Genomic DNA, 15,958 nt, shown 5'->3' on the forward strand with positions numbered 1-15,958 from the left:
ATTACTTAACAGAAGTCGGAGGGAAGTCACATGTGAAACAGTGTGATGACTCCTGAAATGATTGTGTTTGGGAGAAGCAAGGGTATTAGGGCCCAATCCTGCTCCCACTGAAGTCCATGGCAAAATTCATGTGGACTTCAGGGCCAAGTCCTGAATACAAGCTTTGTTATACAGCTGTTTAGTGCTAATGGTAAACATAATCTAAGGCCCCAGTCCTACAAATACTGATGTTCGTAAGAACTTTATTCATATGAGTAGTTCCATTGCAGTCCATGATACCATTCATGCACATAAAGTACTCATATGCATAAGCCATTGACTAGTTTCCAAATTAAGATCCCCAGTCCTGCAGTGCATCTAACCAACTACATTATGTATATGTCTACATTGCTACCACTCATACTCCTGGCTGCAATGAAGATGTACCCTATATGTATCTAATTAACACGGTTTCATAGTTATAGAAAAAAATGTATTGCAATAGTCACATAAACATGGAATTTACATGAGATTGAGAAAATGAATTTTTTCAAGATATTAAATGAATAATCAGATTAATGGGAAAGAACTGTCTAACCATTTCCCAAAAGGCCACAGAAGAAAAAGCAGTATAATTCTTGTACTTCTTGGAAGCCTAAACAGATGCATTTGAAAATGTTACTTAGTAAGAAAGAGCCTTATTCAAGAAGGAATCATGCCTTGCAAAGTTCCTGCCTGGATAAACAACACCAGATTTGGGATCAAGGTTTTGGTTTTTAAATGAAATTACAAATTTCAGAATATAGGACTTGATCCAGATCCTCCCACCTGTATTTTTTTTTAATTAACATTTTAAAATTAGTTTTCAGGAATACAACATGTACAAAACTACGTAGATACATAGAGATAAAAGTAGTCAATAGGCCTCACAAGCATGTTTAGCTTTACCTTAGAGAGAAAAAAGATGTATGGAAACAAAGAGTAAATAAATGTAAGTGAGGTGGGAAGGAGGTGCAAACAAATAACCCCTAGTATAGTTCACCTCAGAATCTCCAGAAATCTGATTGTACAGGAAATGGGCAGATGAGATTCAACAAAGATAGTCAGGCCACTTTGTGTCAAAAATGGGTAAATGATGAGCCCATGAGGTTAGTTTGGGTCTGGATTAGATTTTAGCCTGAACTCTAAATTTCCCTTTTGAGGTCAAACTAGGGCTAAATTTGGGTCAGAGTGTCATTCAGCGACCCCAACATTTCATCAGCTGCTTGCTACAGATTTTGGAAGAAAGTAGCAAAAATTCACACACTGATCTTGCAAGATTCCTGCCCCTTTGGGACACATCTGAAAACAGGAGCCTTCTGGCTTATGATCTGAATCACCACCTGAGGGTGGGTTTGGATCTGAGGGATTCAAATCTGAATCCACTTTATTACAATTTCAGTTGTAATGTGGGCAGAGCATAGCCAACAAAAATGAGCAGCAATTGTCACTTTTCCTTTTGACTCTGTTTTAGGAAGGCCAAAATGGCAAGTGCTCCGCTTCCTGCTTTTCTCATATTGATGGGTGTGAAAACCTAAAACTTTAAAGGTCCCAACCCAAATATTTGGCATTGATTGGATACTCTGTTCAGCTATTTAATGATTTAGCTCTTGTGTTGCACTTACCCCTACTTAAAAATAAAGGGGTTTTTAAAATGTACAAAAAGCAATTCTGAAAAACAAATCTGCAAAAAAGCAGAAAACTTACCACAGCCTGGCCTCTGTTTTGCTTCTCCTGCCACTCCTACAATAGCAAACAGTAACCCTCAAACAACCCCAGCCCTGAGAGAGCAAGTAGGAGAAATATGCAAATGACAAGAGATTGCAAGTATCAGCTGTAGAAAGAAAAATGCTGATGCAAAAGAAATCATCTGCACTTCACAATGGAAAATCCTGTGTGATAAACCAGGTAACAGCTATTCCATCACTCCCAGAACTGATTCAGTGTTGAAAGTGAACCTGTTTCATAGAATCCCTAAGGCTCCTGGTCACTGTGCTTAGTTGTCCTTAACTACATTCCCCCTAATTGTACAGTACAGAAGGTTGCAGAAAGCTGCCTCCAAATTACTGCATTTGATCAGTGTGTATAGTTACGATCTCTGAATTATGGACTAAGATTAATTTTTAAGGAGCTGGCCCTTGCACATACAATGTGACCTACTTCACAGAGATTATTGTAATAAAACTGATGGAGATAAAAGCATGGAAACAAGACTGCTGTTATTGTCTGTGGTTATGAGGCTTTTACTTTAGAATTGAGCAGCTACAGTAGCATCAGATCTTGGCATAGTAATTCCTTTTTTTTTTTTTTTTAAAGAAATATACCCCATCAAGGGTTTATCTGATGTCCCGCCCCTTGGGATTTCCTCAGAATTCACACTTGTTTATCTCTGTCACTGAAAGTCTCTGACACACCACATTGATCTTCAGCATTTGATCTTTGTGTTTCGGCCTAATTCTTTATTTAAAATAATTTTATCCTGAAGAGGGACCCAAAATAAAACCTGGGCTCCAAATGTCCTAGCCTTTTTCTCTCCACTTTCATTAGCGAAGTGCTTCCAAACCTGTGGTCTGTGGATTACTCAAGGTCTCTGAAGCACTTGCTGGTAATGTGCAGCAAGTTGGCAGGTCGTACACCGCTGGCTCCTCCTTGCTTTCAGCTTCCTCTACAAGTGTCGAGCCTCTTCTTTGCAATGAAAAGACCCTAATAATAGAGCAACTAAATAAAAGTGCTATGATTTTTCAGGAGGTCCAGGGTGCCTACAAGTCCCACTGACTTCAGTGAGCACTGCCAGTGAGCCTCTCGAAACCAGGATGCTTTTAGTTCACTACCCACAAGTACTCCTTTTCTTTTTACCCAACCTTAGGCAACCATGTCTGAATGTTTTGGCTCATGTCTGCTTTTAGGGTTTGGGCATGCCTAACCCTTTTTTTGCCTGTACTACTCTGATCTTTGAGGTTTTGTGTCCAGCACAAAAGTGACAACTAGGATGGTCATACATTTAAGATAATATGATGTCCTCATAAAAAGGATCTAATTCCTCTCAGCTGCTGTTCCCAGCAGCCACCCTCCCCAGGCTGAGAGCATTCTGAACTCCTAAAGTATCATACAGCATTGTGTAAACTGCAGCCAGGTATCTTTCTAGTTGGGATGGGATGCTTAGAAGCAGAGGTGGGCTGGAGCCAATGGGTATTTGATATTGGAATCTAATTTCCTTGTGAGGAAAAACAATGGCCTAGATCGTCCTTTGTTGGTCTTGTTGCCCTGGATTTTAGGGGTGTGTATACCGCAGAGTGTGATCAAGTTAATTGCAAACATATTATGTGCATTCAGCCACCCTAAAGTAATAAAACACCCCCCCAACCCCCCACTGTTCCTCAGACGTTCTTGTCAACTGCTGGAAATGGCTGGCCCACCTTGATTATCACTTCAAAAGGTTCCTTCTCCCCCCACCCCCCGCTCTCCTGCTGGTAATAGCTCACCTTAAATGATCACTCTGGTTACAGTGTGTATGGTAACACCCATTGTTTCATGTTCTTTATGTATATAAATCTCCTCACTGTATTTTCCACTGAATGCATCCGATGAAGTGAGCTGTAGCTCATGAAAGCTTATGCTCAAATACATTTATTAGTCTCTAAGGTGCCACAAGTACTTTTTTTTTTTTTTTTTGCAAACACCACACAGTTAAGGGTTAATTTAAAAACAGGCTTTTAAAAGCAAGGTTAAAACCCGCTACAGTTTCTGCTAATCAGAATGGGAGAAAAAAACAAACAAATAAACAATGAAAACCAAAATCCTTGGTGGTTAAAAAACCTTAAGTCTAAATGCCTTTCATATTGAAAGTTAAAAAAGTAATAATACAATAGGGGTCATTGTAACCTATGTGTTTTGTAAACGTTAGTTATAAAAAAATAGCTAATGAAATGTCCTTTAAAGCAGTCCTCTAAAGCCATCTTAAAAACCGTTTTTCCTGACACCCTTTCTCCCTGGTGGGTAAGAAACTGGTCACTGCAAACCTGATGTTCTAAACCTATTGCTTATGTTTGTGTGTGCTTAAATCTAATAAATTGCAATTCTAAATAAAGCACACTTACTTCTATAAATCTTATCAAACAGAAGTGCTATGTTCCTGTTAATTTATTCCTTACAATGGCTGGAGTAAAATAGTTAAGTTGCTCTGTTGGGGGTTCTAAAAACCCCGGGTAACAGTCTGTGCACCTGTTAAGTTGCCAGAAGATTCCACTGTTATGCTGGACAAATAAAACCAAGCAAAAGTTTCTAGCAGTACAGTAGAACACAGGAGAAGAGCTGGCTTTTAGGTCACCCTGTAATAAGTCTAAGGCTATGTCGGCACTACATATTATGTTGGTATAACTGATGTATAACTTGGGGGAGGGATAGCTCAGTAGTTTGAGCATTGGCCTGCTAAACCCAGGGTTGTGAGTTCAACCCTGGAGGGAGAAATCTAATCCATTTAGAAATCTGTGGCAAAAATTGGGGATTGGTCCTGCTTTGAGCAGGGGGTTGGACTAGATGATCTCCTGAGGTCCCTTCCAACCCTGATATTCTATGATTCTATGATGTTGTTCAGGGGTGTGAATAGATCACCCCACTAAGTAATACAAGTTACACTGACATAAGTGCCAGTGTGCATAGCACTGTGTCGGTGGGAGAGCTTCTCCCACTGACATAGCTTCTGCCACTCGTGGAGGTGGTTTTATTATGCCTACTGTAGAGCTCTCTCCCATCAGACGTGTCCCTCACCCTTTATGCCAATTCCTAACCCTCTTTGGTGTTTACACTCTTCAGATTCTTGCAGACAATAAAGTAGGTTGTTGTTTACCCAACCTATACCTAATTAGCTCATTTAAATCTTTGCTCATATCAGTTTCTCCAGTCCCTTAATCATTTTTGCAGCTCTTCTCTGAATTTCTTCTTAAAGACTATGATAATTTAGTCACTCTCTGTAGTAAAGAAAGAAATCAGTGCTTCTCGCCATGTGTTGGGAGACATCTGGTCAGAAAATACACTTGTTTAGAAAGAGCTCATGTTTGTAGATTAGCTGATCACCAGGGTGTCCCTTTATTTGCTAGTTTACAAAACTGAAGTCAGAACAAAACAGATGGGGTGGTAATAGAGGGGGAAGGAGGTAACATTTATTCAGGGCTCTTTAGAATAAAGCTAATCAACCAGGTGTTAACTGCTCTTTCCTGCTCTACAGACACTTCAGATTTCAACATACTAGAACCCTAGAATCAACATAAAATAAAATTAGGGTTCCTCAGATCAAGTCCAGTGTAAACAAAGCAAACAAGCAAAAGAAATAGAACCCAAAAATGTGTATCCTCATAATTCTTCTACAAAAGACTAGTTCAACTCTTGATGTTTTGCAGGCCAAATTGAGCCCGCATGTAAGTGAGCCCAACTCCATGGTGGTCAAAGGAGTTCCACCAGGACTGAATTTGTCCTCATGAGAATATCCTGAAATTGTCTGGATGGGCTAGATTTTCCTAGTGCCTATCTAACTCAGTCACTGAGTGTACATGCTTTTGATAATCATACATTTAAATCTCAAATCTGACATGCCCTACGATACTTAAGCATAGCAAAGTGACCTCAGAGTTTTGCAGCTCGGCCTTTGAACTTCCCAGCTCAGCTTACATAACCTTTCCTTAACATGAATAAATTCTAATTTTTTGTAAACGTACTTTTTGGCTACTGTGATGGGGTTAAAGACCATGGGGTGACTTCTGTACCAAGGTTTGCTTTCTGGAATCATACAAATGGGCCACTGGCCGCAGGAATAGAAAAGTACTATAGTGAAGGTGATGGAGCTGCCGAGCAACTCATGTATGGTACACCCTCGAGCCCAAATGGTTATCTTCAGAGAATTCTGAAAGACTAAACAATGTAAAATGAATAAGTAAATAGCAACTGAGCTGCCAGTAAAGATGTATAATCTATCCTGTTGGCCAAGAGGCTCAACAATCTGGCAATAGACTCTGGAACCTTTAATGTCCGATGGCTGTCTGACTCCAGACTATGTCACTGTGATTTAAAGTTCTTACCATGTGATGACTGTTCTTTAGCCTGTATAAAATGAGCTGATCAGTTCGCCTCATCAGAGCCGGTAACTGGTCTTAGAAGAGAGGCCAAGTTCTGAATGTGCTTGGAGACTGAACTCCTTTTTTACCCTCAAAGTTGTTTACCAAGGAGAAAGAGAAAACTTCAGTCTTCAGGCCTCTTAACAAGTACTTATCACACGCACTAAATTCACCTAAAAATTACCTTTTTCAAAGTCTGTAGTCATAACACTTAACCTTCCAAGGCTCAGCCATGGGTCCCATTGCCTTAAATTGGAATTACACCTATTTATACTAGGATTGAATATGTGCCACATTGTGAAGCACAGGCCTAAGTAAAGGGCGTAAGCAAAATTAGTGCAGGTGGAGGGTGGGGAGGGGGCAGAGATGTGGCCTGCTTAAATTAACTAACTGCAACAAAGATGAAGAGAAATCATGCCAATGAAAATCAGTGAAATGTGTTCTTTGGTGTCACTGAGTTTTATTTTTTCTTACCACAGGATGAAGAGGAGGAGATCAAACAGGAAATTAACATGCTAAAGAAATATTCTCATCACCGAAATATAGCCACATATTATGGTGCTTTTATTAAAAAGAACCCACCCGGAATGGATGATCAGCTCTGGGTAGGCAGTGCTTTTAAATGTCCTCTTCTTCCTTTTATAAGCATTGGGGTTTGATCTACTGAGTTTGCTCCAGTTGCAGTCTAACCTCCACCCTAGGAGCTGTGTTTTTTTTAAAATGCTATATCTTCATATTGCTTGCACCCGCTTGCAGGCTGTGATGTGAGAGAACACACCCCTGTTTTGCCACAGAGACAGGATTATACCTTTGATACAGGAGCCGATCAAAAATAAACACGTAGGTGGAATTGAGTGATGCGTTGGAGAAAAGGAAGTTTGGCCAAAGAATTTTCCTGTAGAATACTAAAGCTAAATAGTTGAATCCCTGTGAGTTCTGAGCCCGGACAGGCTGCAGTTCCACTGGCTTCAGTTGGAGTTGTAAATGCTCAGCACTTCGCAGGATCACAGTCCCAAATTCTCCGCTCTCCCTACCTATCCTGCTTGTTTTCACTTGAATGCAGAGACATAAGATTCCAATGGGTATCTTGGTTACTTATTCAATTCCCCAAACTTTGGAGAATGAGGATCAAATCTAGGTCTTCTAGCACAAGAGAAATGACCATGGTCTCAGTCTGGATCCTAGTTGACATATGTCCACCACACACCTGGCAGTATCTGTTCAGGAGAGACCCAAGGCTGGAATATCAGCAAGGGTGTTGCAATTCAGGATTTCATCGAGTTCTTTGTCTCTTACTACTAGGGACACTAAAAATTAATTCAAGATAATGTGCCAGATTTTGATTGGTTACACTGATGTAAATCTGTACTCCATTGAGTAACACCTGTTTAACAAAGATTGTCATCTGTCCCTGTAATTATATCTTCTCTTTTTATCGTGGCACTTTTTAGGGGAAGTCACGTGGTCGTCATGTTGAAAAGAGTGAAACTATTTCCCCATGTTTATTTCCCCACCCCCACACACTGTTCCTCACACATTCTTGTCAACTGCTGGAAATGGCCCACCTTGATTATCACTACAAAAGGTTTTTTTTCTCTCCTGCTGGTAATAGGTCACCTTAACTGATCACTCTCCTTACAGTGTGTATGGTAACACCTATTGTTTCATGTTCTCTGTGTATATAAAATCTCCCCACTGTATTTTCCACTGCATGAATCCAATGAAGTGAGCTGTAGCTCACGAAAGCTTACGCTCAAATAAATGTGTTAATCTCTAAGCTACCACAAGTCCTCCTTTTCTTTTTGCGGATACAGACTAACACGGCTGCTATTCTGAAACCTAAAAATAATGGGAAATTAGTTTAAATACAGCAATGTAGGTATTGTTTTGTAGTCTAAATAACCCTTGTATGCAAGTAACTAGAATTGTGATTTGTGCTGTGATAACCACGGTGAGATACACAAATAATAGTTGCCATACTGGAGCCAACCTTCTTGTAAGCTCTGCCCTGCACTCAAGGGTTTTCCCATTACGTTGTGGGGAGGGAGGTATTCAGACCCAATTTTTGAAGTGTTCCCTAATTTGGGATTCTCCAGTTTTTCGGTGCTCAACTTGATGTGCTCTCAGGCATGACTTGTATGGGGTGCAGAGCATCCACAATTCCACTGCAGATCAGTGCAGAGTGGTTGGTGGTATACTCATTTGAACCCCATAGAGTTGTTGCAGAGCATTGGTTTACTTAGCATTTCATCCAACCCAGGCTTTTATCTGGCAGTTTTCTACGGTTCCCAGATAAATTGGTTCAGCTGTTTATCGTCATATGCATGTGCCAAAATGTCAACAAGTGATGGGAATAAAATAAAATAAAATCAAGGAATATATGACTTCCGTGGCAGCCATGACAAAAAATACAGCCGAACTGAAGGACTGCTGCCAGTGATCCCTGTATTTAGGTTGGCTCAGGCTATTCATTATAAAATGTTCTTACAATTTATTATTCTTTTATTTATTAATATATTTATTTTTAGAACCTCTTGCACATCCTTTGTTTGTGGCATGTCTATACAGTTCAACAAGAAGAAATCCCTTGGGCTAGAGAAGTGCCTTTTCTTTGTCCTATGAAATTCCATTCAGGTTTAGCGTCTTATAAGCTGTTAAAATGACCATTTCCTTTGTGTTGCTTGTGTTCCTTGGGGAAATGTTGGTAGTTTGCCAAAAAAACTAAACACAAGCCTTCTAAAAAATCAGGCTCAGGCTGCCACCACAGCATCAGATGCTGTACAGAGAACACCTGGGAGCTGCCAGAACAGCTATAGCAGCTGGCTTAGGTGGGGAGAGCTCAGCTGTGCCATGCCAGGCTTACTTTCTCCTGACCATGCTCAATGGCCCTAGTGTCTCATCCCATCCTCTGGGGCACCACATGGCACAGGAGCTCTCCTAAACTCTCAAGATAGAATTGTAGGACTGGAAGGGACCTCAAGAGGTCTTCTAGTCCAGTCCTCTGCACTCGTGACAGGAAGAAGTATTATCTGAACCATCCCTGACAGGTGATTGTCTAAGCTGCTCTTAAAAATCTCCAATGGTGGAGATTCCACATCCTCCCTAGGCAATTTATTCCAGTGCTTAACCACCCTGACAGGTTAGGAAGGGAGACCTTGGGTAGGCTCCCCCTGATCTTCCCTTTGATCAGCACATTGCACCAGCAGTTCATTTTGTCTCTGGGATAATAGCTTTCTCTTGCTGCTGGCTTTGTAGTTAGCCCTATAGCTCAAGTGGTAGCAGTCTATGCTTCAATGCTAATGCTAATGGAGGTTCTGGGCTCCCACTCTGTTGACAATGCATGAGCATGTTGTTACAGTTGTACATGTTGGAATTTGTTTTTACCTTGTTGCTGTTTCTGTGTGATGATTAACTCTTTTCTGGTCAGACAGTTTTATTTCTAAAGTTCCTATCCAAGGGCCTCCACAGCAACCCAAACTTGCGAAAGATAAATAATGCCAGAAAAGAATCTCCCATAAATAGAATAACCTCCTTTGTCAAACCCTCCCCACCAGGCAAATAAATGAGCTCCACTTCCTTCAGATAACTGGAACCAAAGGAGGCACAAGCAGGAATTGTGATTCCCCCAGAGCAGCGGTTCTCAAACTTCATTGCACTGCAGTCCCCTTCTGACAACAAAAATTATTACACGACCCCAGGAAGGAGGACTGAAGCCTGAGCCAGAGCCCAAGCCCCACCTTCAGCCTCAGGTTGGAGCGGCTTGAGCTTTGGCTTCAGCCCTGGGCCAAGCAAGTCTAATGCCAGCCCTGGGACCCCATTTTAGCAGTCCCAACCCACAGTTTGAGAACCACTGCCCCAGAGGATTCTGGTGACCCCCCTCCACAAGTGTGCAAGGGAGAAAGCTTCTTATACCCACCCCTCCATTTGCATCCCTTTGGGCTCAATAACTGAGTGCACGTCCATGACCTGTGTTGTACAGGAGGTCAGCCGAGATGATGTAACGGTCCCTTCTGGCCTTTAAAAAAAAAAATCTATGAATCAACCCCTCAGGAGCTGGGCCAGATTCTGGACCTCTACTTGAAGAAGGGATTAATCACAACCATTTAAAGCTTGCAGGCTATTGATGAAAGCCATGCTAATTTCCATCCTCTTTACATTTAAAAGTGGTTAAGTGGATAGAGTTTTAGAAAGTCTATGTCATGTACTGGAGCTGAATAAGAGGTATTCGAGGGAAACTCCTTTGACAGTGGGAGAAGGGCAATGCTTTTTGTCTCCACATTAAATCACTGTTGTTTGAGGTATCTGATAGAATTCTCATGCGTTCCAATTTCATCAGTGGTTGCTCCGGAAATAAAGGCTTGTTTATTTTTCACCAGCTCTTTATTGAAATAAAACTGTTTCTGATAATGCCCAAGTAATTCTCTTTATCGGCACTGAGAGGGCTGATATGGAAATCGAAAAAGGGAGCTTTTTCAATAGAGATTAAGATCTCTCGGAAACAAGACAAGTGTCTGACAACATATTGTCATTCCTGAGCGATACCATAGTGGTGAAGAGGTCTTTCAGTTCTACTGTTCTCCATTCAATAACAGCAACCAGCAAAGAAATAATGAGCTACTACACCTACTAATTTTCCTGCAATTAGAAAGCTGCACACAGCATATTCTGCTGTGTTTCCTGACACTACTGATGCAGTATCAAAAATTGGAATATTTGTAAAAGGGAAATAAAAAACACTTGTATACTAGGAAATGGAAGAGCAAGGTAAAATATTTGACACTGGAGATGGCAGTGACCTTGGTTTTTTTTCATCTTCTTCTGCAGCATGGAGTGCAGTCACTGGCCAGGGTTATCTGGGTGTATTGTAGGCACCTCTAGCATTGGTGCACCTAGGTCTCTCCTATTCTTGGTCTGTGTTTAGTCTCTTGTGGGCTGTAATACTTTGGTCTGATTTTGGTTGCTGGGTTTAATGTGCAACTGCTAGGTGATGTTGGTGGTCTGTGATATACAGGAGGTCAGACTGGGTGATCTGATGGTTCCTTCAAGCCTTTAACTGTGTGGCTCTAAGTGTAAAAGACACTGAAAGTGATTTAACCATATTTTGGTCAAAATGTTGCTTTCAGTTGTGCATGATGGATGTCTTCGATTTTCTCTCTGCTCATGCTGATCTTCTGTCCATGGAAGTCCTATGCATGTAGCTAGAGGAGACTATCTGAAACAAAATTCACTGCAAATCTTAGAGAATCTTTCCCCCAGTATTACTATTATTTTTTCTTATCCAGGTAGATCCGCTATAGCAATGGGCATAAAGTAGCAGAGCTCAGCTAACAGGTTGACTAGGTCATAAGGTCACTCAATACTGAGGAATGTTTTTTGGGTAATAGCGCTAAAGCAAACCATCGAAACATAAAAATGCAGCTCTGATTTCCCCAGCTGTCTTTGTGTGTTGGTGCATTTTGTCAGCTAATGCCTTCCTTTATTAGGGCCAGACTGTGCCTGGTCCTTGTGGGTTCACAAAGAAGAAGGCACAAGAAAGCTTCCCTCCTGCTTGTATGCCCTGGTAATTGTGTACGATCAGTCTGCTCAGGGTAGTGCATGGACTGCTCCCTTACACATCCCCGGGTTCAGCGGGGATGGGAGGGGGTGAGACAATGGCCCCTGTTGCATTAATTTAATGGAATATATGGGCCGAAAGAGTTAAAGGTATTAACATCACCCTGAAATTGTCCAACATTAAACAGTGTTAAATGAGGTTCAGGGGTTGATATACAGAATGATATACAGACATGCTTTGTGCCCTGGCAAACACCATTAAACATCCGTTAACCCTTTATTAAAGATATATAGAAAAGAAGGAAAACAGTTAAACCATTTGTAGGGTAAGTTACTAAGGCTTTCATTTAAACAACATCCCTTTTTTCCTTTACCCTTTAGCTGTGGGGATTCTTTAGAAGGAAAACCCCCCTGTCTGACCATCTCCTAGATCAGGGATGGGCAAACTTTTTGGCTTGAGGATCATATCGGGGTTGCGAAACGGTATGAAGGGTCAGGTAGGGAAGGCTATGCCTCCCCAAACAGCCTGCCCCCTCCATCCCCCCTCTCCCACTTCCTGCCCCCTGACTTTCCCCCTCAGAATCCCCAACCCATCCAACCCCCACTGCTCCTTGCCCCCTGACTGCCCCCTCCCGGGACTCCCGCCCCCTATCCAACTCCCCCGTCCCCTGACTGCCCCGCCCCCTATCCAACTCCCCTGTCCCCTGACAGGCCCCCCTTCCCCAGGACTCCCATGCCCTATCCAACCCCCCCGGTCCCCGTCCCCTGACCGCCCCACCCCAGAACCTCCACCCCAGGCACCCACCCCCTGTCCTCTGACTGCCTCCCAGGACTCCTTGCCCCCCGCCCCCTTACCATGCCGCTCAGAGAGGCAGGACAGGCTTATTGGAAAGCCTGGGAGGTGGGCGGGCACAAGCCACGCTGCCCAGCAGAAGTGGAGGGCCAGAGCGCTCCTTGCGCAGCAGCGTGGCTGCGGGAGAGGGGCCAAGGGCTAGTCTCCCAGCTGGGAGCTCAGGGCCAGGTAGGATGGGTCCCGCGGGCCGTAGTTTGCCCACCTCTGTCCTAGACGGTAATAAAGATGGTAATAACTTCCCTTTTGGGAAAAAGAGAAGTTAGTTGAGATGGGCTAAAGCTGTCAGTGTAGATGCTGCTGTTAAAGTCCAATCCCAGTTCCTAGAAGACAAAACAAGATAGGCACACATGCAAAAGGAGAAAGAAAAGAACCGCAAAGATTTAAAAAATGCAGCTTCTGTTTCTGGTGTTGAATTTAACTTGCAGCCTCACTGCTTTAAAAAAAACAACAGCAACCCACCACAGGCACAATACATGATCTTATCAGCTACTTTGAGACCTGGCAAACATGTGCCAGCGTCTGGCTGTTTAGGGCATTGCTTCTGGCTGCTTATTTCTGGTCACAGGCTTTCAGCGTGTTGCAAAATATGCAGTCTTGGCTGGCTAAGCCAGACTCTTCAGAGACAGAGGGGAAAGGGAGAGAAATAGGAAAGAGAAGAAATAAGGCAGGAAAGGAAAAGGACAATTGTGGGAGCGGGGAGACCAAGTCTCACATCCTCGGTGTTGTTCAGGATTTAGCTGGAGATGGTGGAGGTGGAAATGTCTTCGGGGTCCCTTTTTCAGGCCTGGTCTGAACAGGACATTTCTCAGGATTAGGGGTCCCAGGAGATGATGGTTATGGCAGCCATGATGGTGAAGCTCACTTCTTCCCCTTCTCTCATTTTTCAGTCAGTCAGTGTCACAGTAGTCAGCTTTTCTCCTCCATCAATTTTTTTTTCTCTTCTTTTAAGGAGCCCAAAAGGGAGTGATAGGTAGAATGACCCTTCCTCTCATTATTTTGTCCATCAATTAGATCTAATTTCCCCCACCGCAATTTTGGTTCATTGATTTCCAGCCCCACACTGTTTTGTTTATCAGGCATGATCTTAACAAGGCCCTTGATTTATGGCAGTAGGCCTTTTTGTTTGGACTAATTCAATCTGTCTCTTTATTGCACCTTTTCCCATCAATATTTGTTGTTATAGGCTATGACTTTTTTTGAACTTTCAGACACGGTTCATACCTGAGCTCACAATTAGGGGAAAACTGTAGGCCCCATTATTGCAACACCTCCTCCTCCACAGTGACCTACCATTTAGCACAGCACTGGGCAGGGAGGGGCAGCATGCACACACCTTGTGAACAGGGGAGCCCCACACAGAGAGACACATTCCCTACACAGTCTAAGAAGACAGAGGATGAGCATTGGAGCCACAAGCAAAGTGATCAATGTGATGGTAGGCAGAAAGTTTTCTGGTGAACTTTTTATAAAGTTAAATCCATTGAATTCAACTCCGCCCCCATATCATTCCTCCATCCTATCACCTATTTGACACCAAACATCAATTCCCAGCCTTAATTCCAGTCTCCTTATGACCTGCCTCTGATCACTGGACTTCCTATCCCCACATAAATGAGTAGTTCACTCATCAGATAAATAAAGTAAATAGAGTAGAGGACAGTGAACAAATTGCTTGTAGGTGTCATGGTAGGCATCAAGAAAGATTAAACGAATAGAGGGTAGTGGCCTTTCATACCAGCTGAAAGAGAGCATTCCATGTATTGTGCATCACTGTTCAAGAAAACATGGGGTCATTTGAGAGAGGCAGACCACTAAGATGTTGAGGTTGGCATCAATGTCAGAGTGCTGGGCATGGGGAGGGGATTTTTAGAGAGGGATAGAATTATGCAGGGGGTCATAAAGAAACTTGATTGGAAAAGTGATCAACACAAAGAAGTCCTTCCTGAGCACATTGATGTTCCAGAGCTGTTTCTGGAAATGTTATCAGAAACTGTAGGGTTTCTTCTTAACTTCAATATGTTACCCTGTGGCTGTATGCTGTGTGTTAATATGGGTGTTGCTTTGCTGGATGATTGTCATCTGTCCTTGTCATCTGCAGTGTACTGAAGTGATTAACCAAAAAGATCCGCCATGCATGTACAATTGTATAGGATTTTGCTGCTGCTTCTAGAATTGGATTTACATTCATGCAGAGTAAGCTTCAGGCTGGTGACAGCTGAGGGCAGAGCAGTGGTAATGTAGCCATTCCCCAGTGGGGAGAGGTACTTGCCTTTCTGGCTGGAGATGGATTGCTTCCATGGCAACCCTAAAAATGAGTGGGCAGGTTAATTTATAATGGGGGGATGGAAGAGGGGGAAATAAAAACATGCAGCCTTCAGAATGCCTACCCTTGGCAAGTACCTCAGAGTCCCTGCTTTTATGCCCTGCCATGCAGCCCTCTGCTACAGCTGGGAGGGAGTGCATTCAGTCAGCCTTTCCTAAGATATAATGTCACTTACAGACAGATCAGCTGAGGGGTGGTTCTCCCAAGAATGATCCTAAATCAGGATAACTCCAACTGCAGCCAGGCTGTCGGTGAGCAGATGCTCCAGGTACAGAGGTGCATGCGTCAGGGGAATCCTGCAAAAAATAGAAAAGGAAAGATTTTAAAATGTAACAATGAGACCTGGAGCCATTTAATTTTTTCTTATATTTTTCAGCATTTAAAAATCTATAAGGGCCAGTTTTACTCTTGGCACTATTGGTGTAAATCCAGGGGAACTCCCACTGCAGTTTAGATTTACACTGGTGTTCCTGAGAGTAGAATTTGGCCCATAGTGATGATCCAAATCCTGCTGTCATTTACATGCATGCAAACTCATCAACTCTTCTGGGGGGGGTGGGGGTTGCACATATGTGTACCTAAGAGCAGAACTGGTCTCGTTCTGCAAACCATGTTTGCGGATCGTAGATCGGTTGCGGATACAGATTTTGTATCCATGCTGGACTCTATCATTCTGTTGAGTGGACTCATTAGAGAATGTCTCTGCACAGCTGAAACCTTAACCAACTCAAATTAAATATTTAGAAGTTTGAGCTTAGCAGGAAAAGATTTAAACTGACCTATAATTCTGGTCAGTTCCTTCAAGGCCCACTTTCAGTGATAATCCACATGATTTGAGAGCAAAATACAAAGGGAGTGTTTGGAAAGAGGCAGTTATAAGGAGATTGGCATTGAACAGGACTGGTTAATGGAGTCTGGCTGAGAGGATAGACAGTGTGTCATAAGCAAGTCTGTCTGCTGCTTTGTGGCAAAGTAAGCTAATCTATTTAATTTCCAGTTTTGTTCAAAGCTATTTCTGCAGGAGCTATGTATGTATTGTAACTCTCAATCCTGTGACTGTGTCCACTCATTTCTCTTCCACTCTCTGAAGTCCTGCTTAGTCCT

General features: G+C 42.6%; 1 protein-coding gene across 31 annotated transcripts in view; it reads left to right on the forward strand.

The window, feature by feature from the left end:
* TNIK (TRAF2 and NCK interacting kinase) overlaps positions 1 to 15,958 on the forward strand; it is a 308,457-nt gene that overhangs the window by 171,270 nt on the left and 121,229 nt on the right. For all 31 annotated transcript variants that reach the window (XM_043491760.1, XM_043491773.1, XM_043491762.1 and 28 more), the window contains exon 4: positions 6,605 to 6,730. In XM_043491760.1, the coding sequence (XP_043347695.1) occupies positions 6,605 to 6,730 (126 nt within the window). The remainder of the gene's footprint in view (positions 1 to 6,604; positions 6,731 to 15,958) is intronic.

This window comes from Dermochelys coriacea, chromosome 9 (assembly GCF_009764565.3).
Source record: "Dermochelys coriacea isolate rDerCor1 chromosome 9, rDerCor1.pri.v4, whole genome shotgun sequence".
Taxonomy (NCBI): Eukaryota; Metazoa; Chordata; order Testudines; family Dermochelyidae; genus Dermochelys; species Dermochelys coriacea.